Raw genomic sequence first — 24,431 nt, 5'->3', positions numbered from 1 at the left:
TAAGAATTTCGGTAGCTTCCACTCCACTAGAGCTTACTCACATTAGGGGATAGGTTACAAGGCCTCTATTTGAGAGTGGTGGCGCTTGAGATTGTAGATTTTGGCGCAAACGCAGCAGCAATTACAACAAAAAACTGAAAAGTTTGTAGCATAACTTCAATAAAGGAGATATAACCGTTCCTCGCAAAAGTTCCTTCATAACGTTCCTTCATAACGTTTAATAAAAGCAGAATCCTTCCTTATTTAAACGAAAACAACTTATGAATATGCAACTAAAATTATTAAAAATCCATGCTATATTTAATATACACTAGCACTATAACTTTTGTTTATTTGGTGCTGTATAAACCTGGTGCTAGTATAAACCCAATTTAATAATTTCAATAATTTTTCACTTATGGTTTAATTTATCGTTTCAAACCTGTTAGCTGCCAAAATTTCACTTTTTACGTTAGCAACATCAATGACATTTGTTGTAATTTGTAATGCCAAACAATAGTTTAGTTGTTTTGCAGTAAAATTACATTAATAACAATAGAACTGAGTCAACTTATAAACCGTAATAGCAGAATGCAATTCATAAGGTGCGCAACAAAATGATAAGGTCACTTCGAAGTTACAACAATATAAGCAAATGAAAATTCCTTGAAAATGGTAACCATATTACAAAAATTCTATATATAAATGAGAGATAAAAAATCGCTTTGGGACGTGGAAAGATACCATTAGATTTACCAAAAAGTCTAAATTTTATTATTTAAATAAGTGCACAATACATTGCGACAAAATGATAAGATCTGTAATTTTGGTAATGAAAATTTTTTTTCAATTGTAACATTTTTAAGTTATTATTAATATAATTATTATTATTTTTTTTTTTTTGTATTGTTTTATAAAGTTTATTAGGCATAGAATTTATAAGGTTTTACTTTACGTCAGAGCGAATTTGTCACCAAATGTTGCAAATTGCCACATTTAGTTATTCAATTGATTCGTAATGTTTATTTACGGCATACACCTGGCGTACTAACAGTCTCCATAACATCATGTAGGGAGAACGTGTTGGCCAGTCAAGAAATTTAATATTTTGGTGGTCAAACCACTGCCTTGTGGATCCACTTACATGAATTGCTGCGTTATCTTGTTCAAAAATTAAATTTTTGTCGGAATTTTCAGCAATATAGGGCAGCAAACCGTCAGAAAGAACACTCTGATAATCCAGGTTGTTCATCCGATTTGAAGAAAAGTAGAGTTCTAAGTTACCACTGGAACTGAAAGCGCCCCACACCAACAACGAACCTTCGCCGAAATTCCCCTTCGAAAAGCACATTGGTTCTTACGTAAATCTGGCCAATAATAGTTGAAACCGTCTGGTCCATCAAGATTAAATTTTTTCTCATCAGAAAAAAATATCTGAAAAATAATATGTGCATTAAATTAAACGTACTAGTGTTTATAAATTGTTTACCTGATGCCAGTTTTTCCTCATATTTCTTTTAGCGAACTCCTTGCGCTTTAACTTGTGTGTTTTAGTTAAATACGGCCCTTTTTTTTAGATCGTACAATGTGTGGTTGAACATTGATAGATCTCTTAATTGTCCTAAAGGATGCTTTTAGGCAAAAGATCTTTCTTAATTGTTGCTGCACTTTTCATAAAGTTCGATGCCATTCGTGAAATAGAACATTTCACGCCTAGTTAGAATCTTTGGCCGACCTGTACTTTTTTATTTCCGGAAATTTCCTTTGTTTTTGACTAAATTTCTGCATTAACTTTTGGCAATTTCTATAATGCTTATTTTCTGAGTATACAAAGCAGAAATTTGTCCTTGTTCATAGCTAGATTTTGAATACAAAAGCTTTCTGTATCGAGCGCACTAATCACAACAGCTTTTTTAAAGACTGACCTTATCATTTTGTCGCAATGTATTGTGCACTTATTTAAATAAACGCACTTTTCTTAAATCTAACGGTATCTTTCTACATCCCAAAGCGGTTTTTTTCACTCTCACTTAGATATAAATTTTTAATATGGTTACCATTTTCAAAGTATTCCCGTTTTCTTACATTGTACTAACTACAAAGTGACCTTATCATTTTGTCGCGCACCTTATACACTCGGCAGAAAAAATCTGCATACACGCTTATGTCTTATTTTCTTTTGTTAAAAAATATCTTTTACATTCTAAATTTTAGAAAAATATTACATTTAGTGCTTTCCTACTAGTTTATTGTATAATCCCATAGAATTTAAAGCAGCGAAGATCTGATGCCATAGATTTATCGATAAATTTACACAAAATTGTCATTTCGCAGCGCAGAAAAAGTCTGCGTTCAAGTAGTAAATTAGGATTCTTCGCTTAAAAGTCAAGAATAAAAGTGTCTGAAAGTTATAGTTTTACTTGTTTTCGTAAAAGTAGCAATTTTAAACGATTTTTGTTTTATTTGTTTGTTATTAATTGAGAACATCGAATCTCGCCTAAAATAAAACAAAGAGAAATATTGGTTAAACTTTTGCAAGAAGGAAAAACCTACAGTGAAATCAGTCGAATTATTGGAAGAACACATTCTTCCATAAAAGGAATAATAAAAAATTACAAACAACCGGCTTTTTTATATCTCGGACCGTCCAGGGCTGCCAAAAATACTAGCATAGCGTGAAACACGTAACCATGTGACAGAAAATATAAAGCAAAACCCCTGACTTACTGCAACCAAAATCGCTGAAAATTTAAAGAAAACTTTAAGGAATCCCTCGGCACTGATACAATTCGCAAAATCAAAAAAAAAGGCTGGGTTTAATGGTCAAGTCGCACACAGGAAGTCTATTATATCGTCAGTCAATAGGTAAGTGCATAAGTCAATAGGCAAGAGCGCTTAAACAAGCTCCGTTTTGGCAGAAGGTTGTTTTGTTCAATGAAAACAAGTTTTCAATGAAAGGACGTAAGATTTTATGACGAAAAACGAGCAGACTTTTTCTGCCTAGTGTATGTATATCTGTTGACAAAACGGTATCAAAAAAGAATTCAAATACATCATTTTTATTTCTACTATGATGAAATTAAGATTTCACTTGAACACAGGACAATTCACTCCTACTTAAAACCATTAGGTTCGGTCAAAATAAACCTCTACCTATAAGGAAGTTTCTCTAAGAAAGAGCTCTTAGTTTGTTTTCTTATTATCAGATAGAAAAGTTCAATTCTCGCTTCCAACTACTTAAAAAAATGTATATTTTCATAGATTCGATTGTAGGACTCGATTTTTTCGTAAGCCTAACCGTTTAAAAAATATTAACGGTTTGAAGTTTGATTATTTTTGAGCGAATTTGTTTATTTTTTTGAATTTTATAACTCAATGAAAAAAGCAAATCTTTAACGAGATATGTATAACATTGTTTTTTCGTTCTTTGAGGCAAAATATTGGACAGAATTTTTTTTCCACTCAATGTGAAAAATTTTGAGTATTCTTTCATTTTCCAGTACCCAAATCAAGCACCTATGAATATATTCAGATAAAACTTTACACAAACAGTGCCTGTGAGGTATGCCATCTAAAAATTGTCAAAATGGGACCATAACTGTTCAAGCCCACACATACCGTATACGCTTGTGTTAAAAATAGATTGAATCGGATCAATTCTTCGGTTAGCCCCCATATACCTAATATAAAGATTTTCGAACTTCCAGTTGACTTTATTTGTGTATTACTCCATATATATCTTTTAATTTATATATTTATAAAATTGCTTGAAAATAAGTTCTCAAGTATACCTGAACAATGTCAAAAATTAAGGCAATGAGCCCATCCATTTCTCTGCCCCTAATATAGCATATATAATATAAGGTTGTCAAATATCCGCTTTTTTGTCTTTTGACTTTCGCGGCTATGTACAAAGCGCTACAGAGCTCGTATCTGGCAACACTATACATAATTTGAAAGGTCTTGACATAACCTACAAAACAACGCTATGCATGATTAGTTTGGATATTGCGTTCAACAGTTATAGACGTGTAAACATGGAGTTCACTAACGCCGAAATTCGCGCTATTTTAAAGTTTTCCTTCGTTAAAGGCAAATCCGCTAGAGAAACGTTCCGTGAGATTAATGGTGTTTTGGGGGATGGTACTCTATCACTTCGAACCGCGGAGGAATGGTTTCGACGATTCAGAGCCGGTGAAAACGACACCATGGATAAGCCAGCCGGCGGAAGACCTGTGACGACAAATACCGATCAAATCATGGAATACATCGAGTTAGACCGGCATATGGCATCTCGTGACATCGCCCAGGAGATGGGAGTTAGTCACCAAACCATTTTGAACCATCTGCAGAAGGCTGGATACAAAAAAAAGTTTGATGTTTGGGTGCCGCATAATTTGACGCAAAAAAACCTTCTGGACCGAATCAACGCCTGCGATATGCTGCTGAAACGGAACGAACTCGTCCCATTCTTGAAGCGGATGGTGACTGGCGACGAAAAATCGATCACATACGACAATATCAAGCGAAAACGGTCGTGGTCGAAGGCCGGTAAATCGTCCCAAACAGTGGCCAAGCCGGGATTGACGGCCAGGAAGGTTTTGCTGTGTGTTTGGTGGGATTGGAAGGGAATCATCCACTATGAGCTGCTCCCATATGGCCAGACGCCTAATTCTACGATCTACTGCGAACAACTGGACCGCTTGAAGCAGGCGATCGACCAGAAGCGTCCAGAATTGGCCAACAAGAAGGGTGTAGTGTTCCACCAGGACAACGCCAGACCACACACTTCGTTGATGACTCGTCAGAAGCTACGGGAGCTCGGATGGGAGGTTTTATCGCATCCACCATATAGCCCGGACGTAGCGCCAAGTGATTACCACCTGTTCCTGTCCATGGCGAATGCCCTTGGTGGTGTGAAGTTGAACTCAAAAGAGGCTTGTGAAAAGTGGCTGTCCGAATTCTTCGCAAATAAGGAGGGGGGCTTCTACGAGGAAAGTATTATGAAGTTGCCGTCTAGATGGAAATAGATCATCGAACAAAACGGTGCATATTTTAACTAAATCCGATCACTGTAACACTTTTTATAAAGCATTGAATGAAGAGCAAAAAAGCGGAAGGGAGATACCTTCCAACCTTATATGTAAGTTCATATGATATCAATTTTGATTGTAATCCATTCACGAATTCGTCGAACAATAAAGTTGAACCCTGTGGAGCTTTGCCAACACCTTAAGGTGTTTAGCCTTTGATCCTTGCAAGGTGCAAGAGTATAAAATGTTCGATTGAACCCGAAACTAGTTCTTCCTTACTTGTTTCTATTGTTTTTTATTTCAAGGCAACTTTAAAACCATCGAAGGAACAAACGATCGATCACGAGACGGTTGTAATTATTTCTCACTGTAAGAAACATGATGCAGTATCAGTAATCTCCAAGCATCATCCATATATTCGCAAATGGATCTATTTTTGCATTTTGCGAATATATTTGATTAACAGAATGGCGCGACGTGCAAGTTTGCAGATAATTTCCAATTCAAGCATGCATATCTTCAGCTTATGAATTGTACGAATGGACAAAAAAAGAAAGAAATTTGCCTAATATATCAGTTTTGTACAAAAATTCGAAAGATGATGAAGCGAAAATATTTTTGGAGCAACGCTTTGCAAAATGCAAAACTATACTAGGAACATATGGACTTCACTATATTGAACCCGAAGAATATTGTAAATTGAAAGTTAAGACATATTCATTCTGTAAAAAATCAAAAATTCTAAGCTTTGTCAAGTCTGAAGCAAAACGCAGACTAAGAAAAAGTTTAAGATGTAGTTAAAAAAAACAAAAGTACAGTAATTTATATGTAGCTATTTGTTTTTTCTTATAACACATTTCAAACAAGATTAAAATTTGGTTGTGGACGGAGTTTTTAGCGGTCCATTCTGAAATTTATACAGTGACTGAAGAGCCTAATGTACATTTTTTATTAAAACAAAATTTAAAAAGTTCCAAATTGAAAAAAAAAAAATGTGTTTATAAAAAATTACATGTGAAAAAATCATAAAGGATAGGCCGGCTAGTTATGTTTATAATTAAATACCTTTCTTTATATACGGAACTATTTAAAGGTACATTTTTCGAGCGTTGAATATTTAAAATTCATAACTCTCAAATTTTTCATACTGTACGAAAAAAAATTTGAATGTAATTTTGGATGGAATGGCCCACGCGATCCAAGGTAAAACATTCCAAAATTAACAACTACTTATAAATGACAAATTAGTTTCCAGTGGATCAAATTAAGAATCTAAATCATCCTCGAATCCCCTTGAACTCACACACAAAAAATTTCATCAAAATCGATCCAGCCGTCTAGGAGGAGTACAGTGACATACGCACACAAGAAATATATATACATATAAAGATTTTTTTTTATAAGCATTGATGGGCAAAACCTTAGTATCCCAGTGAAAAATATATGAATTAATACCAAAAAAGAGTAATGATGGAGCAATTACTTGTTCATCCATTTCGAGCATTAAGTAAGCAATAAAGGCATTAATGTTAGTTTTACAAAAATCGTTTTTTCCTCGCTTATTACTCCAAAATGTATCAATAAAGGATAAACCATAACGGCAAATTATAACTGTTAATTGTTGTGAAACTTCTTTGGTTTTCAATAAATGCGTATTTTGTCACTTTAAATTAGTTTGAATTTTGTAATCAACACGTGAACGTGAATCAAGTATCGCGAATATATGGTATACAGTTGTTATACGGATTAAAGGTGATTAATTATAAGTAACATATGTAATTATTTATTAAAAATGTGTGAAAATATTTATTCTAAGCGTCACTTAAGGCTATTAGTGAAAAGCGTTAAAAATGTGAATAATATTGCCTCTCAGCCGAAATCAGAACGTTCAAAGAAATTATGTGCAAACATGCAGTATTATTTGCTGCACTTGCAAATTTTTTCAATTTATTCTTTGGTGGAGCTAAATTCAGAAGCTGATAAAAACAAACCAAAATCCGAAGTGGTAAGACCAATTTTGTCAATATTTTTTAAAGAGAAAAATTATTTTAGTTTTCAATGTACTTTTTAATGTTTTCCAGATTTGCTATATAAATCCATGTTTGATAAGATCAAACTTGAAAAGTTCTCACCAAAGATTTTTCACGACAACCACCAATTCACCAAAATCTGCTCCGACTCAGAACTCTTCGTAAAAATTAAAATTACTTCTACCATTTAGCAACTATTAACTTTCTTTTAAATCATTATAACTATTTTTGTGAAGTGAATTACTAGTTATTATTTAAAAAAAATAATATGTATATATTATATTATATATAAAAATAAAAGCATTACTCTTTTTGTGCTCTTTCTGGAGACAATGATCACTGGCTCTGCCCACATTACGGAGGTCAAAAAGAGCTTAAAAAAATGCTCGATTTGCTCTCCATTAGGAGTTCAAAACGATTGATGCCTCGCAATGACATGCAATTTTAAAAAGTAGTATTAAATGCATGACGTTCAGAGATATGTGGAGTAATCTACTGTTGGCAAAGGAGCGATCAAAGATTAGTCTTTGGATAATCGGATTTTTTACTAGGATGTGCTAAAAGAGCGGAAGTGATCGTATCCGTATACACACGGATTGTCACTAACACACAAACGAAGAGCGTAAGACGAGCACTTGAGATAAAGAGAAATGAATAAATGAACATTCACCACCGCTTTTACCGTCCGTAATGAAGGATATCCGTTTGAATTGAGTTTTTCCCGTAGAAAGTTAGTTGTTTGCTCTTTTACAACGCAGGATTGCCAGTCTCGATATTTTGCAGTAATTGAAAAATAAATTTGAATATAATGCCAACATTGCTCAAATATGAACAAAATAGAACTACTGATTTGTACGTTGTCACTATGGGCATAACTTTTGACGAACTGATACGGGCGGTATGTACGGAAAGGCGGCACGTCGGTCACTAATTCCAGCATGAATAGGTTGGTGCGGACGGAGGTGCACATTTTATGTATGATATTTTTCGAATTCCTACTTGATTAAGCATTATATAGTGTTTTTTTTTAAATACCAATTTGTCCATCTATATACTAATTGCTACTCAACCTAAAATAATAAGAATAGTCCCGCTTGGTTGACTTCTGCAAACAGATTAATTATTTTTTATTGTTGATTCGCATTGTCACACAGTAAACGCATCAACACATTGTTATTTTAAGATGGGCGTGCCCATCCCTGATTATAAGCAAAGATTTGTACAGAGTAAATTTCCTACTAAACTATGAAATTTGCAATTTATAATGATTTTTTCCCCGAGTTATAAAATTCAAAGGAAAAACATGTAGCCTTAAAATAATTCAACTTAATATCTTTTAAACGGCTAGGTTTACGAAAAAATCGTAAGAAACAATTTTGTAGAGCATTCAATTTCCTACCAAAATTCTATGCAACGAGATATTTTTTTAAGTAGTTGGAAGCTAAATATAAATTTTTCTATCTGATGATAAGAAAAAAATATATATCTTTTTTCTGATAATAAGAAAAAATATAAAACTGCAAGGCGGATGGCCTTCCCGTTACAATTAAGAGCTCATACTTGGAGGGACTTTCTTAAAGGTGTCTATCAACCAATTGTTCTGAATACCAAGCGGAAGAAACATTGTTTCTTTTTTGACCCACCCAATTAATTATATAGGGTGATCCATTTTGAAGTTCCCTACTTTAAAAAAAAACACAGAAAATCCAAATTTAATGGGGAATGTTGTAATAAAGTTGAACGATTTGTAAACGTTGTTCAGGTATAAGTCTCTATGATGAAATGCTAAACAATACTGAACAAAAATAGCATGACAGCTTGACACGTCTTACGCGCAATCTGTAAAAAAAGGCTATTGAAAAAAATACCTCTACTTGGATCACCCGTTACTTAAATGAGATATGTATTTTTCCGTTAGACGTTCAGAGGCGTCTTAGAAGTCAATTGTTGTATAACATAAAGATGTACACTACAAACATTACAAAGTATATAAGTTTGTGCGGTTCGGCTACGCGACACAAAGTGTTTTGCATAATTGATTTGTACATACCGTGATCTCACATGGTGCTGAAAAGGAATTACCATGAATATGTAGAACAATATCTTTTACGTCATATTTCTTCTTTTTCTCACAAAACATTAATGAAGAAATGTAATTATTGTTTTAAATAAAGTGTTATTCGAACTAAATCCTTTGCGGTTAAAAGAAATAAACATAAAGACATCTTAATATTTTTATGTATGGTCAATATAAAAAAGTAAAAATATGTAATTCCATTATTAGCACTGCTAAATGTTATAAAATATTCAAATAAAATATTTTTGAGTATCTTAATTTAATCCTTATTCACAATTTTTCAAAATATTTCTACAAAAAGTGGATAACGAAATTCAAATTTCTTAACATATCGTATATATTCATTTGAAACCAAGCGCTATTGCAATTATGAAAAGAATTTCAATATTAAAAGGAACGCTGAATTGCATAGCAGCGAGCTGTTACGAACAAGAACACAATGCGTGCCACCCGAGCTCGAACGGCATGGTCCCTTCTCTTTTTCTTACGAGAAAAATCAATCGTCTTAGACAGGAATAAGTAGCGACTGCTGCGACTTTGAAGTGTACGCAAAATAACCTCCCATCCCAGCTCCCGGTTCTTCCTCATCTGGCGTTTCCTAATAGATATATAGAAAATATATCCTATACTATTGGTTAAACTTGAGCGATTGTTTCTTTCAAACGGTTCAATCGTTGACAGTACATGTTCAAATTAAGAGTGATTTCCACGAATTATCATCAGTAACTTTAGAAGTGGATCGATTATGTTTCTTTCTAGCCTTATTTAAATGGCTCCAGCCGGTTTTTTGCTGGCTGATTTCATATATATGATATTTATGACAATTGGCTTTCCAGAATGTGGTGCTATTTTGACAGCAAAATTATTGAAACGCAATCAACGAAACCTAAATTGTGCCTGATTACAGTATAAGAATCATAATAATATTCATATTTTGAGTTACATGGCTTGCGTTTTCGAATTCATATTTTCTCTTTGTTGATATTCATTTTTGATGAGTACTCAACCTGTACTGAGTCAAGCAATCATAAAACAGTCTAAGATGATTTTTTACTGCGAAATTTTATCTTTCTAAAGCCGTAACCCGATCACATCGACGCGACGATCAACACGATTTCTAAACCCATCTATTGGAAAAATAATTTATTTATTGTTACTATAACTTATATTTATTATTATTATACCCTGAACAGAAACAGAGTATATTAAGTTTGCCACGAAGTTTGTACCACTCAGAAGGAAACGTCGAAAACCCTATAAAATATTTAAATACACTCGCCAGAAAAAGTCTGCGTACATGCTAATATATTATTTTCTTTTGTTAATAAATATCTTTTATATACTAAATTTTAGAAAAAAATCAAATTTAGTGCTTTATTACTAGTCTATTGCATAATCCAATAGCATTTAAAGCAATGAAAACCTGACACCATAGTTTTATAAGCAAATTAACAAAAAATAGTAATTTGGCAGCGCAGAAAATGTCTGCGCACGAGTAGTGAAATGGGAATTCCATACGCAAAAACTAAATGTAAAAGTGTCGGAAAGTTATGGTTTTATTTGTTTTCGTAAAGGTAGGGAAAAGGAAAAAAGCTGAAATCGGTCTAATTGTTGGAAAAATACATTCTTTCATACAAAAAATAATAAAAAAAATTACAAACATACCGAGGTTTTGGTATCACGACGCTTCGAATGCGGCCAAAAATACTAGCACGTTAACCTCGTAACGTTCTGCAAAATGTGAAGCAAAACCTTCGATTTACTGCATCCAAAATCGATCAAAATGTTAAGAAAAATTTTAAGAAATTCCTCAGCACTGACACCATCCGCAAAATAAAAAAAACAAACAGTATTCATAGTCAAGTCGCACACAAGAATCCATTCATACTGTTGTCGCAAAAGAGCACTTAAATAAGCCCGGAATTTTAGCAGAAAGTTATTTTTCTGATGAGAGCATGTTTTGCGTCTTTGGAATGAAGATTTTATGGTTAAAAACCAGCACGATACTCATTAAGGAAATATTGATGCATAATGTGAAGAACGGTGGTGAAGAAGCAATGATATGAGGGTGCATAGCTAGTAACTGTGTGGGCCAAATGGAATTTTTAGAGTCCACTATGGTTAAATATGCATACTTTAATATCTTGAAGCAAAGAGCGGAAGAATCGGGTCTATTCTACAGGATAACGACGCAAAGCGTACAGTATAGACATTGTTAAGGTTTGCTTACTCTACAACGTTCCGAAGCAGCTTCAAATACCACCAGAATCACCAGATTTGAATCCTAAAAAGCACCTATGAGATTCACTGGAACGTAAAACCCACCAACGCACAATTACCCCAAAGGATGTACTACACGAGGAATGGGCTCACATCCCTTCGACAGAAACCACTAAGCTTGTATATTTCATGCTAAAACCCTCAGCGGATGTTTTAAAACGTTGGGGATATTCGACTTTCTATTAAATTTTAAGAAGAATTCGTAGGAAGAATAACTATTCGACTTATGTAGCTTGTATGCAGACTTTTTCTAATGGATTTTCTATTCGATCGTATGTTTTGTTTATATGTTACTGTCTGCTATTTAATCACTTTTATTTTCATAAAACTACATATTTAATGTCCTTTAATGAATATCAAAAAAAATTGGTTGTTATAAAAAGTATATAAAGTTATTCTTTCCAACAATTTATTTTTGTTGGAGCCTTTGTACGCAGACTTTTTCTGTCCACCGTACGTAAATGATCAGCATGATGAGCTGAGTGGATTTAGCCATGACCGTCTGTCTGTATATATATACAAACTAGTCCCTCAGTTTTTAAACTATTGATCTGAGATTTTGCACCTGTCCTTTTTTCACTAAGAAGTTGCTGATTTGTCGGATCGGCCGATATCGGGCCAATATAACGTATAGATGTCATACAAACTGTACAATCGGAATAAAGTTCTTGTGTGCGAAACTTTTTTATTTGACGAAATATCTTCACGAAATTTAGCATGTATCATTATTTAAGGTAGAAATAGAATCACCAAAGAAATTGTTTAGATCAGGTCACTAAAGCATATAGCTGCCACATTAACTGAACAATCGGAATAATGTGCCTGCATGAAAAGCTTTTTCATTTGACGAAATATCTTCATGAAATTTGCCATGAGTTATGTCCTAAGGCAACAATCTCCGTAGAAATTGTTCAGATCAGATCACGATAGCATATACCTGCCATACAAACTGAATGATCGGAATCAAGTGCCTGTATGGAAAACTCTTTCATTTGACGAGATATATTCACGAAATTTTTATAAAAAAAAACACAATAGGGAAATACAACAAAAACTAAACCAAACTCATTAAGTTTTGCCCGTCAAATTACATTATTTAATATTTGGTTCAAAGGCCCTTGTATTTAATTAAATTTTTTAGACGGCTCGTCATACTCTCAACTGCTTGCTTTGATATTATTTCCTTTGGTATGTATCTCCATTTGATTGGTACTATGCTCCATAGCTCCTGCATATTGCTCGCCGCTGTTCAGTAATTGCACAATCTCTTTTAACAATGAATTTTAAGTAGTGTAGTAGTAAATTGTGGAAGTTGGAGCCAGCGAGTTATAATTTTGGAAGTGTGTTTCGGATTATTATCCTGTTATCATTATATCTGTGTCATCATTATACTGTAAAATGTTTAAATTGTTTTTTTTTTTCATAATTCCTGAAATTTTGATTAACAGACCAAGGTTTCACCATAATATGAGACCACCTCAACTTTGTTTTACGGCCTTTCGCACATTATTGCTTTCATGTGACCAACGCCAATAGTACTTTTAGTTTAGAAACGATTGATTTTCAGATAACTTGTTTCCAATTCTCCACGGTCCTGTTTGTATTGTCCTTTCAAAACTTTAGACACACCCTAATACCTTTATTAGATAGAGCGGGGTTTTCTATTTAACGGCAGCCACAAAACCGCACAAAAATTCTTCAATTCTTCGAACGATCCATTCACTGACTTTTGTATGTATTTATGGCGATTGCAGTTCTTCGATGTTCTTTTATTCGCTTTCGTGAGTCTTCCACTATTTTCCTAGCATCAGTGTTTGGTAAAAATCGCGAACGTGTGAGTTCGGGTTATGTTAGTTACTATACATTGCTTCGTTTTCTTATAGACACAACAGAGTTAATTCCATCTTTAACACTCTACCGAAATTATGTGTCGAAGGATCACTTTTCACCAAACAACTTTTCCATCAACTTCGAATGAAACTTTTTGCATTTTATATAAATTATTACTATATGTTTATGCAAATGAGAGTGCCAATCTAAGTATTCTCATTTAACCTTCTAAATATGCAATATTATTTCAAAGAAAATGATCAAAGAGGGGTGGAAATGTTCATGTTACGGGTACGGGTAATCAAGTGTTCTAATCGATTTAACTCATGTTCAGGTTGTCCTCATTATGGTTGTTAAAACACGTACTATTAATTTCCAAATGTATTGAACATATTGACCACTAAAAATGGTATTAAGTCTACCGGAAAGTCGAAAATTACTATTATGTGTATATTGGGAAAAGGGAAACACGACCGATTTTACTGTAAAATTAAGTATCTCAGAAGTGTTAACACGCTATAAGTAGTTTTCCATAAAACCTTTTCATGAAGCTGTTAGTGGTTATTATCGGATTCAACCCATTTTGACATCGCATGGTGAAATTCGAGAATAAATATTTCCACCAAGTTTGGCTGACACAGGTTTAGCGGCTGTGACAGGTGCCACTACCTACTATGACTTCTATAAAATTATTATTTGTGCGCAGTTGATAAAATACAAATGACTGAAGAGAAGCAAAACGCTTCAAAAATTAAATTTGACTCCCAAAGTATATTCCTCCTATGATAGATTGTATCGATACTTTATGTTCGAAACAGTTCACACGGTCCCTTAATTTCATTTGTAATGTTCCCAAATTGTAGCTTTCCTCGTCCAGTTTAGTAATTTTTACTTTAACCACTTTAATTGTTCAATCTCTGTTTCAATAAAAACCCGCTGTGCTATCCTGCTCTTGTGCTTGGGATCATTATCCTGTTGGAAGATATAATTAGTCCAGCAGATTTCCTCAGCACTTTTCGACAGGTTTTCCTTTGACACATAGAGTGGCGCATGAATAGTGCTAAAAAAAAGAAAACGTAATAACTTTTTTTCTGTGTGAGTAATCGATTAACTTTTTTTATTTGGCAGGTTATTATTTAGATTTTTTAAAAATTAATACTTGGGATACCGAAAAGGGGTTTGGATAGTGCAGCGGTACCAAGCTTTGCAGTCCGCCTTTTCTGTCCAAAGGGAATTCAGACGGGATTTTGTCCATCGAGATCCGAATGTTCGTGTACAACAAACAATCGCAGCTGTTGCACCACCAATTCAGGCAAATCCAACCTTTCTTTCGACTCGCAACTTATCGGGGCAACTTTGAGTTAGCATACGGTCACGGTATACTCCGATTATGGAGTGAATCAAATCCAGAAATAATCTACGAGACAGAACTTCATCCAGAACGAGTCACTATGTGGTACGCAGTTTCATCAAGGTGTATTATCGGGCCATACTTTGAAGAAAATGGTATAACAATAACTGTCAATGGGCACCATTATTTAAAAATGTTGAATAGTCAGACCCACACAAATTAGAGAACAAATTGATATAAAGAAACTCAACTTTCCGCTGGTTCCCAAGGTCACTCGATCTGACTGCTCCAGACTTTTTTGTATGGCGTTATGTTAAGCAAGAGGTGCACAAAACAAAACCAAGAAATCTGACTGAATTGAAGCAGTTCATTAAATCGATAATTGAGGCAACCCTTCAGACCGCAATGAATCATTTTCTAATTAGGTGGCGCATATGCGTGGAGGAACATTTAGGTCATTTACGGTCCATAATTTATAAAAGTAATTAATAATATAAAATAAAATGAAATTTGCTATACAATATAAAAAATAAAGGTGATGCATTGATTCAAAAGAAGTTATTACGGTTGGTTTTTGCAGTACGATTCGTGCGACAACATTCAGATCATTCATCTTGCAGTCAATATTAGCAAGTCTTCCAATTGTTGCAAAGCAACCCCAGACCATGAAAGTATGCATGCTTGACTGTGTGAAATATTTTTTGGCTGTAGTCTCTTAGAGGGCTCACACCACACCCGTTTAGGTCTTTTGGAATTTTTTAACTCAATTTTCGATTCGTCTGACTAAATAACACAATTCCAAAACGACTTTGGCATGTTAACGTAAGTTTTCGCAAAATTGAGCTGTTTTTTAATATTTGCAGCGCGAAGTAGATGTTTCTTCTTACAACACTCTTTTTTCGAATTCTGATATTTTTTGGCTTCTATTGCAATTTTTTGGTAATCTTGAGTAGTTATTTTCCGTTTTCGTTTCCATTACCTCCTTTAAAAGCGGCTTCATTGAAAAAGTCTACGAGTCAAAAGTTCTTTGTTTTGTAATTTGTAGACTAAAATTTAGTTACCCTTGACCTTAAATTACAATTTTTTCCCCAAAAAATAGATAAATTAACTACTGATGTTTACAAAGAGAGATTTTGCACTTTATTCTGTCGCAGTTCGCTCACAAAATGCCAAGTTTGATATTGGTTGCTTCTAACGGGATATGTACAACATCAAATTTACTACTGTTTCAATTAAAATTTAGGGGAATTCCCTATCAAATTCTGAGCACACCAGAGTTGCAATTCATTGCTTAAACTTAAAACTAAAAACTAACTTAAGATAAACATGTCTGCACTTTATTTTGTTTGATAGTGTTCGTGCTCGCACATTGGCTGATTATAATAAAAAAACTGAAGCGAAAATAGCTAAAACAACGCATAATTCTTAGAGCGCAAGAATCGGAACACTCGCTAAAAATATCAGGTTGGATTTGTTTGAGTAAATGTCATTAGCATTCCATATGTGGTAAATTGTAGTGCTAGGGAGCTTACGGTATTCTTCAATGCAGATTTTGGTTAATTTTCTTCTTTAAAAAGAAGTTACCATACTGGAAATTACATATATGATAAAAGAAGGTCGATTCTTTTTGAACTGTCATCGCCTCAAATTGTTGTTGACCTGTGGAAAACTGTTAACGATCTAATTAATTAAATTTGCTTCACCTAATGTTTTTTTTAAATTTCTTTCATTTTAGTTGTATTAATCACAGAAGTGTACTAGTTCTTGGGTAGAGTGCCAAGTTTGAATGGATTACCGATTTTAAGTGATATTTTACATTAAATGACATTCTGCACATTTAATGACCAAGCCCCCACACAAAATATGACCACATTTAATAGATCGTCCGCATTACTATCGCTAGTGGTGTCTTGATAAATAGCATAACCAGGCGAGCTATCCTAACCCTCACATTAGGCCGTGCCAGTAATCATCTCGATCGACTTTACAGAATACTACACCTTCACCACACTTCCTATTTCTACAGATGTAATTGTTCACGAACGTCAATTGCCCGAGGTGACCGCTGCCGCTACAACTCGCTTCATGCCTGCTGGTAGAATTTTGAAAATCCGCTTGAAATTTTTAGCTAAGTCTTAGCAAAAGAGCGACGACCTTATGCCAGGGCGATCTCTGCGATTCCCGCATAATTAATCTCAATTTTTAGATGCGACAAAAAATCATTATAATCGGTCAAAATTAATAAAGCATTTGAAGTCTTGCAACCTCTCCGCTAGTGTGAGCAAGTGTGAATTACTGCCAAAAGGTTGAAATCCAATTATCGTTTGTCATGTCCCCTCGGACCTGAAGATGCTGATTAGGTTAGTTAGGTCATAGGATTGATCCTCGCATGAGAGGTACCGCATGATCCCACTTGGACAGCTGTGAACGCTTTTAGAATAACCAGATGCTCCTAGATCGACGAAGCATTCTGAGTTAATCACAAATTTGTTTGGCTAAATTCATCCGCCATAATATTTAGTTGCACCTAGTGTGATCCCATTGAACAGTGACTAGTTAGAACGCTTACACAGAATAAAAATCGGAAACCACATCTAGTTTCCAAATATGTACATATGTATATTCAACATTGAATTCTTGAGGTTGAGGTGAAAACACATTTACCTAATATATCAATTTCGAACCTCCGTTTGAGTGCCGATTGATGCCATATATATTATATATCGGTCAATATGTAAGATGTCTTAGCTAAATTAAACGAACGTATAATATCGGTTGTCCTGCAATCTAATGCCGAAATGTATAAATCGGTCCACGATCTACCCCAATATGTCGGTCGAAGTGTAAAATATCTTCAGAAAATAAGATAACATGCTCTCGAGTATACTTGAGAACTATCAAAAGTTAATGCAATCACTAATAGACTCGGTATAGCAATTTCCGACTTTCTATCTGATGTTCGTGTATGTTGGTCTAAATGTGGGATAATAATATTAGGTGGACATGTTTTTTAAATGAATCATCGGTCTAGACCTTGGTCTAAACCTCATGTCTCAAATACAGGGCTGCGAAACCGAACCGCCTCTTTTTATTGGCTTTGAACGAAACCACGAATTAAACCGCTTCTATTTTAAAATGCGAAAAACGAACCGAAAACGACTCAACGATTGAGAGAAGATCGTTGGCGAAGTTTCGACGAAGAAATTCCAGAACCACCCTACATTTAAATTTTTTTCATTTAATTTTTTTTTATTAATCTACATTTTGTCATGCTGCATACATATGTACTTGTATATGTATATTATAATAAATATTGGTATCTTCCATACTAGGTGTGGTAAATGTAGGTATTCAGTTTTGTAATCAACGCTGTAAAGTTTTAATAAATATTGTACACGAATTTGATCTAAATTACGAAGCCTTTTATTTTCGTAGATACATAGTGATTTTTTATATCAATTAGTATAAAAAACTGATTCCAACCGAACCGAACTGCGGTTCAGAGATACTCATAAGACGGTTCTTGAACCGGTATAAGTATTTTTCGAGTGGTTTGAACCACTGAACCGACTAGAATTGATTTTTGTAGTGGTAAGCAGTCCTGCTCAAATATATTGAACAGAAAACTATGTCAATAAAAATATCAATGTCAAGACTTATTCGAGATGATCTCCACATGAAAGCTTACCGTCAGTGAAAGAGAAAACAGTTTTCACTATTGAAAAAGCTTTAATAAGCAAAACGACAAGATCTACTCATAAAATTCCATAGCTCAAAAAATGTTATTCCAAAGCTTTAAAGTGATCACCATCTAGCTGCTGTAATACTTTGGTGTGGAGTATTCAGTAAACACGTTACACCTCTTCCCTTCTCTGAAAAATGGGTTGAAACTAAAGCAAAAGTGTACCATCGGGATGTTTTAGGTAGATAGGAGTGCTACGCCTACGGGGTCAGTTAGCGCTAAATGCACCATTTTGATATGATGTTTTAGAAGGCGTGGTAAAGCAGTTAAACAATACTCTCTTCGATGGAAAGCATTAGATCTTCCAGCAAGATTATGCTCCAACACACAAGGCAAAAACCACCCAGCAGTGGCTTAAAAGCAATATTCCTGGTTTCATAGCTGCAGTGAATTGGCCGTCTGGAAGTCCAGATCTAAATCCATTAGACTACAGTTTGTGTTCAGAGTTAGGAAATATGGCCTGTCGAATACCGTACAGAAATTTGAAGAGTCTCAAAAGGCCTTTGGTTCGGGCAGTGTCGTCAATACCAATAGAAACTGTGCGTGTGTAAAAGCATAATATGACCATTTCGAATAAAACTTTGTAAAGCGTTTATTTAATATATGCTATATTAAAATTTATTTTAAAATGTATTATAATGGCCTGAGCTTGTAAGAGAACTTATGGCAATACTAAGAATATGTGCTGCAGTTTTTAATATCCTACTCACTGCAAACCCACTCCAGGAGTAGTTACAAAACGTGTTGGTAAACCTTTCTACGCATTTGCGAATTTGGCAACTCAGTAATTGCTAGCGCTTCTCTTCTGTATTAAATTCTTATGATAGATTTACATGACTTTTAAGGACATGATAAACCCTTTGTTCAAATAACACTCACTGAATTATAAAAATCTGATTTTGGTGAATGCCGTTTGATGTTTTTGTAAAAGAAGTTTGTTCAAAAACGTAAAATTAAATTACGCCTTTGACTTTTTATTTTCCCATATTATATGTATTATTAATAAAGAGTATTACTGTATGTATGTGTTTATTATTTATAAAAAAAATTAATCCATAATATAGCTTACAAAACTTTTAATTTTTTTCAGATTTCCATAAAACTCATCCCTATGTTATTTCCGGAAGCGTAGATCAGACCGTAAAGGTTTGGGAATGTCGTTAATTTCATTAACGGTTTACATTTATCTTTACCTATAAGCAGGTGACATTATTTGAATTTCAGAAGTAAAATTATATCTATTAGATTATCATACATATGTAATTCAATACGATATAATATATTTATTTAATAATGATTATAGTATAACGAAAATCTTATTAAAATATTATTTATTTTAAACCAAGAACTAGAGCAACTGATGAAAAATTTAAAGAGCAAGTATATTAATGTAATATTATAATTAAAGTAAATAACAAAGCTTACAGTCGATAAATATAAATAGATTCATATATAACAGTTCTATACAATGTATGCTTTTAAGACTTTTTTAATTATAATTTAAAAAATGGATTAATATTCCGTATATTTGAAGATAAATTGCTAATACTATCGTTGATATATATAATAAAAAAGTCAAATATACCTATAATAAAAAATAACATCGAAATATGAGTTCTACTAATTTATATTATGCTAAATACACGAACTAATTTCTGTTTTAAAACTCGTAGTAATAGTGCTGATTCCCATTAATAATCACTGAATATTTCATTGTAAAAACATTTTATACATATAGCGTCATCAGAATTTTAAGTATATTACATGTTTTCAGACAGCAGTCCACATAAAGATATTTAAAAGAGAATCAAGATTTGAAACTGTATTTTTTTTATTGGTAACTAGATTTTCTCGCGGCTTCGGTCGCATTGAATTCCTTAAATAAATATTAAAATTAATTAATAATAACAAGTAGGGAAGGGCTAAGTTCAGATGTAACCGAACATTTTATACTCTCGCAAAGTCAAATGGTATACTCGTTTGAGATTTCTTTGTGGATTGACTGATATTTTCGGTAGAAGGTCAACTATAGGCACTGGGGTCCACATATTTAGTACTTAGGGGCTTGAACAGTTTTGATTCCATTTGGACAATTTTTGGTCACAACGTGGCATACTTTAAATATATATGTCCTTTCTAATACAATAAGACATATGTATACAAAATTTCATGATGATCGGTTAAAGCGTAATCAACATACTTACAACCACATTTATAATATTAGTATAGATTATACTTGTGTTTGTTTTTTGGTAATTATGTTTTTATAGTAATTCGATATTCATTAGCTTATGCAAAATTGTGCTTATGACGACGCATTATTATATATGACGGATCCTGAAGAGTAATCCTAAAAATTGCGACAGTTGTTTCGAAGTTATCATATAATAAATAAAATAGGAACGATTGGAAACGACCACAATAAACCGATTGAGTCTCCCTATATGCTGGTATATTATAACAGAATTTTCTTTGCGGTTGCTTACTGAAGCAAACATGCTTGAAAACGCCGTTTACATCCCTGAGTTAAGGGGGTATTCTGGTTTAGAAATTTAAAAAAAAATGATTTTTTTGCATATTATAATAGTATGACCCTTTAAGAATATGCCCCTTAAAAGATTTTTGCACATTTTCAATTATTTTCGGAGTTTCGGCGGCAAATTCTTACCATTTGAGAACAACCTAACTCCAAAACGTTGTATGGAAGTTGTTGTTGATAAATTAAATTTCCGATGGTAGATTTTCAGCAACTTGCAGCAAACGTGGCTGAGTAATAAATTTTTGACAACTCAACATCTTATTGGTTACAACTACTGGCGGGTAGTTTTTTTTCGATTCAGATGATGTACACATTATTAAACCGATATCGATAGAGTTCCTAGCGAAATACAGCTGCGGAACTGCTAAGAGACGAATGTTACCATTAGTCCTGAGCTGGGCTTCAACCGCCCAAAAGATGCAATTTTGTACAGTTGATCATACAGTTGTTTATCTAGGCTCGCGACTATTTGATGCTGGAAAAGCTTATGTAGCACTTAGTCGGGTAAGATCTTTAGACGGTATCCAGATTGAAGAACTTGATTGCTTCAAGTTAACAGGAAAAACCACATGCAAAAGTGGACCTTAGATGGAATGACTAGTTACGAAATAGTTCGTAAGACAATTCAATACTACCGCATATCCGCGATTAATTAATTGATAAATCAAACTAAATAATTAAAGATAAATAATAGCTTAAAAAACTATTAAAACCACGCTTTTAACGCTAATCGAACTAAAAAGTAGAAAATAATTTTTTATTAAATACAAAGAGTTTATATTATAATAGTAGCAGATCAATATTAAGAGAATAACTCAATTCAATTCATTATGATGGATTGTTTGATCTGCTACTACTATAATATAAAAGTGGCCTATTATTCTCCGGATTTTAATGCTGTGGATTTCTGTATATGGGGATGTATGATGGGGAAATTAATAAATGTAAAAAACTTAAAACCGGACCAGTTTAAGCGCCGTTTTCACAGAATTTGGAACGAAATTCGAGAAGAGGTTATGCGTGCTATAGTTTCCAAGCCCGTGTAAAGCATTTGAAAGCAATGAAAGGCTAATGATTTGAATTAAATAAGCAAGTCTATAGTTTACCTAATAAATAAAACAAGTTTTCATCCCAACTTTAATATACATTTGTTATTTTTTGCGGAAAATTAGGTACCACCCTGTATATTACATCGACGAAGATTTTGGTGCCAAACTAATGGGCTATGCGAAAAAGCCTTCGTGATTATTCAAACCCATTGAATGTTTCTAACACCAAGTAAGCCAAAGTTTTAATGAGAATTAAATGGCTTTTCATTCATTCATAAGTTACTTTTGTTTAAAGAATTAAAAATTTGGTTTTTTACTAAATGGTGAAGGAACATTATCCCAAATTCTCCTTGCAGCCGGTAGAATGAATTTTAAATGATTTTAACTTTTAGCTGAAGCAACCTACGATATTTATGGTTGCCTGTTCCCAGACAGTGGGGTCCAGGTAGGTATTTAAGTATTTTCCAGCTAAGGACTGTCAATTCGGCACAATTCCTCGAAATTACTTCAGGAATGTTTTCTGCCACTACAACAAATATGGTTGTAAAAAACCTATTAAATATCATTAACACGATATTGGGCGTAGAGGGCCTTAATTCTGCAATGGACAGTGCAGAACGCGACAAGTAGCCGGAACTTGTTTCTTGGGATATTGATTACATTTTTAAACCTTCTGAGGTCGTAACCTCCCATTAGCAACATGGCAAGGTGCATTCCTTGGAGCTGTTGCCAATATCTCTCCCTGCCAGCTCTTTCCTCACTACGGAGTAGCTCCTTATTTGTGCGGACCAACCCCGACGAAAGGTTCTGGTCCTACCATTCTTGTGGAGACTGCAGAGCGGGCCTGCTCGTCAGTTAGTTCATTACCGGCTATACTCTTATTGACTCGACTCCGTCCATATACGGCTATTTTGGTTCTTTACATTTTCGTTTAGATCAAAATGGACCTCATCAGGTAATTTACAAGTTATTGTCTTCTTCGAATAATTTTTTGGCGAAATTACAGGCGAATTGGCAAATCTAGAGGGTCTTACCGGCTTGTTATTTGAACTTTGTACGGAAACAGGTTTAAATCATCATGAATTATCCGTTGTAATGACCGCCTGCTAACTCCAGGTTTTGCCGATATGTTGCGAGTGGAAACTCTTGGATTTGCCTGAATTGACGATCCAATAGCCGCGATTGTTTCTTGAACGCGAACATACTGATTTCAACGGTACGGTGTTCCAACGATACTTCCAGATTCGGCAAACATGATTACCCACCTCATAATGGTCCATCTACTTGGGGGAGGGCCGCCAAAATCCTGTCTGAATTTCCTTTAGACAGAAATGACGGACTGCAAAGCAAGGTACCGCTGCACTATCCAAACCCTTTTGTCGGTATCCCAAACATTAATTTTTAAAAAATATAAATAATAAGCTGCCTAATAAAAAAAAAATTCGTCGATTACGAGTACTCGTACAGAACAAAAGTTTTCACAGTTTGTTTTTGTAGCACGATTCGTGAGCCACCCTGTAGATTTGAGATTTCGGCATACAAAAATAAACTTTTGTTAATCTCCTCACCGATGATATTTTTAACTCGAAATCTCCCTGTGCGGCTCTGATTTAGCGCCATTACTTTTTCAGTCAGGTTTCCGACATCACATTATCACAGCTGAATTAGACACTACTAGCTGTCACATTCAAAAAAAAATTAAACAAACAAACCAAACAAAAAGTAAAAAAAGAAAGGCATTGCAAGTAAATAAGTGAAGATGGCAGAAAATGTTATCAAAACAACTTAATGTGAAAAAAAATGCCACAGCTGCGATCGGCTCTCATAAGATAGGTCGTATCAGCTGATTCGGTTCACGGTTTTACGTCGGCCACTAACTGAAGCATTAGAGTACAGAAGGTTACGACAACAGCATACGTCATCGAACCAAGCATTATAGAATACAAGATTACGATAACCGCCATCTTGTGACGTAATTCTTTTGAGTTTGGAAGACGAAGTATAGAACAACATGTAAATTGTAAACAAAAACTTAAACACTTTTGTTAATTCGTGAAATAGACTTAATTTATTAGTTTATAATAAAATAAATAAATAAAATGTTGGGGGAAAATATTTTGGTAATTTTTTAATAAATAATTGATGACAACATAATTTAAATTGATTAAAAGGGATTAAAACAAAAGATTATGGATATCTACAACAAAAGACAAATTACCGTTTTTTTATCATGGTGGAAGAGCTGCAATAGCAATGACATATTCACAAGATGAATTCTGAAGACTTTCGTTGAACTGTTTGGAAACTGTTGATAAAAAAATGTTTAATTTTTTCGCCAAAGGAACGGCTTATCAATATACTCCCTTAATTGACTTTGGCGAACTCATTCTTAGGAACTCACAGATGCAGTAATATGAAAATTAAACAGTTTGCTGTTACCTAAAATTTGTTAGACAATAATGAGAACGTCATTGTATTAAACTCCAATTGTGTCGTCAAATATTGTTCAAATATCTCGAAA

General features: G+C 33.9%; 1 protein-coding gene across 4 annotated transcripts in view; it reads left to right on the top strand.

The window, feature by feature from the left end:
* Lis-1 (LisH and WD40 domain-containing Lis-1) overlaps positions 1–19,931 on the top strand; it is a 111,287-nt gene extending 91,356 nt beyond the window's left edge. For all 4 annotated transcript variants that reach the window (XM_036358985.2, XM_070108884.1, XM_036358981.2 and 1 more), the window contains one exon: positions 19,413–19,931. In XM_036358985.2, the coding sequence (XP_036214878.1) occupies positions 19,413–19,486 (74 nt within the window). In that variant the 3' untranslated portion in view covers positions 19,487–19,931. The remainder of the gene's footprint in view (positions 1–19,412) is intronic.
* The last annotated feature ends 4,500 nt before the right edge of the window (positions 19,932–24,431 follow it).

This window comes from Bactrocera oleae, chromosome 4 (genome assembly GCF_042242935.1).
Source record: "Bactrocera oleae isolate idBacOlea1 chromosome 4, idBacOlea1, whole genome shotgun sequence".
Taxonomy (NCBI): Eukaryota; Metazoa; Arthropoda; class Insecta; order Diptera; family Tephritidae; genus Bactrocera; species Bactrocera oleae.
Note: the sequence above shows the minus strand (reverse complement) of the source record. Positions and strands in the feature narration are given on the sequence as shown.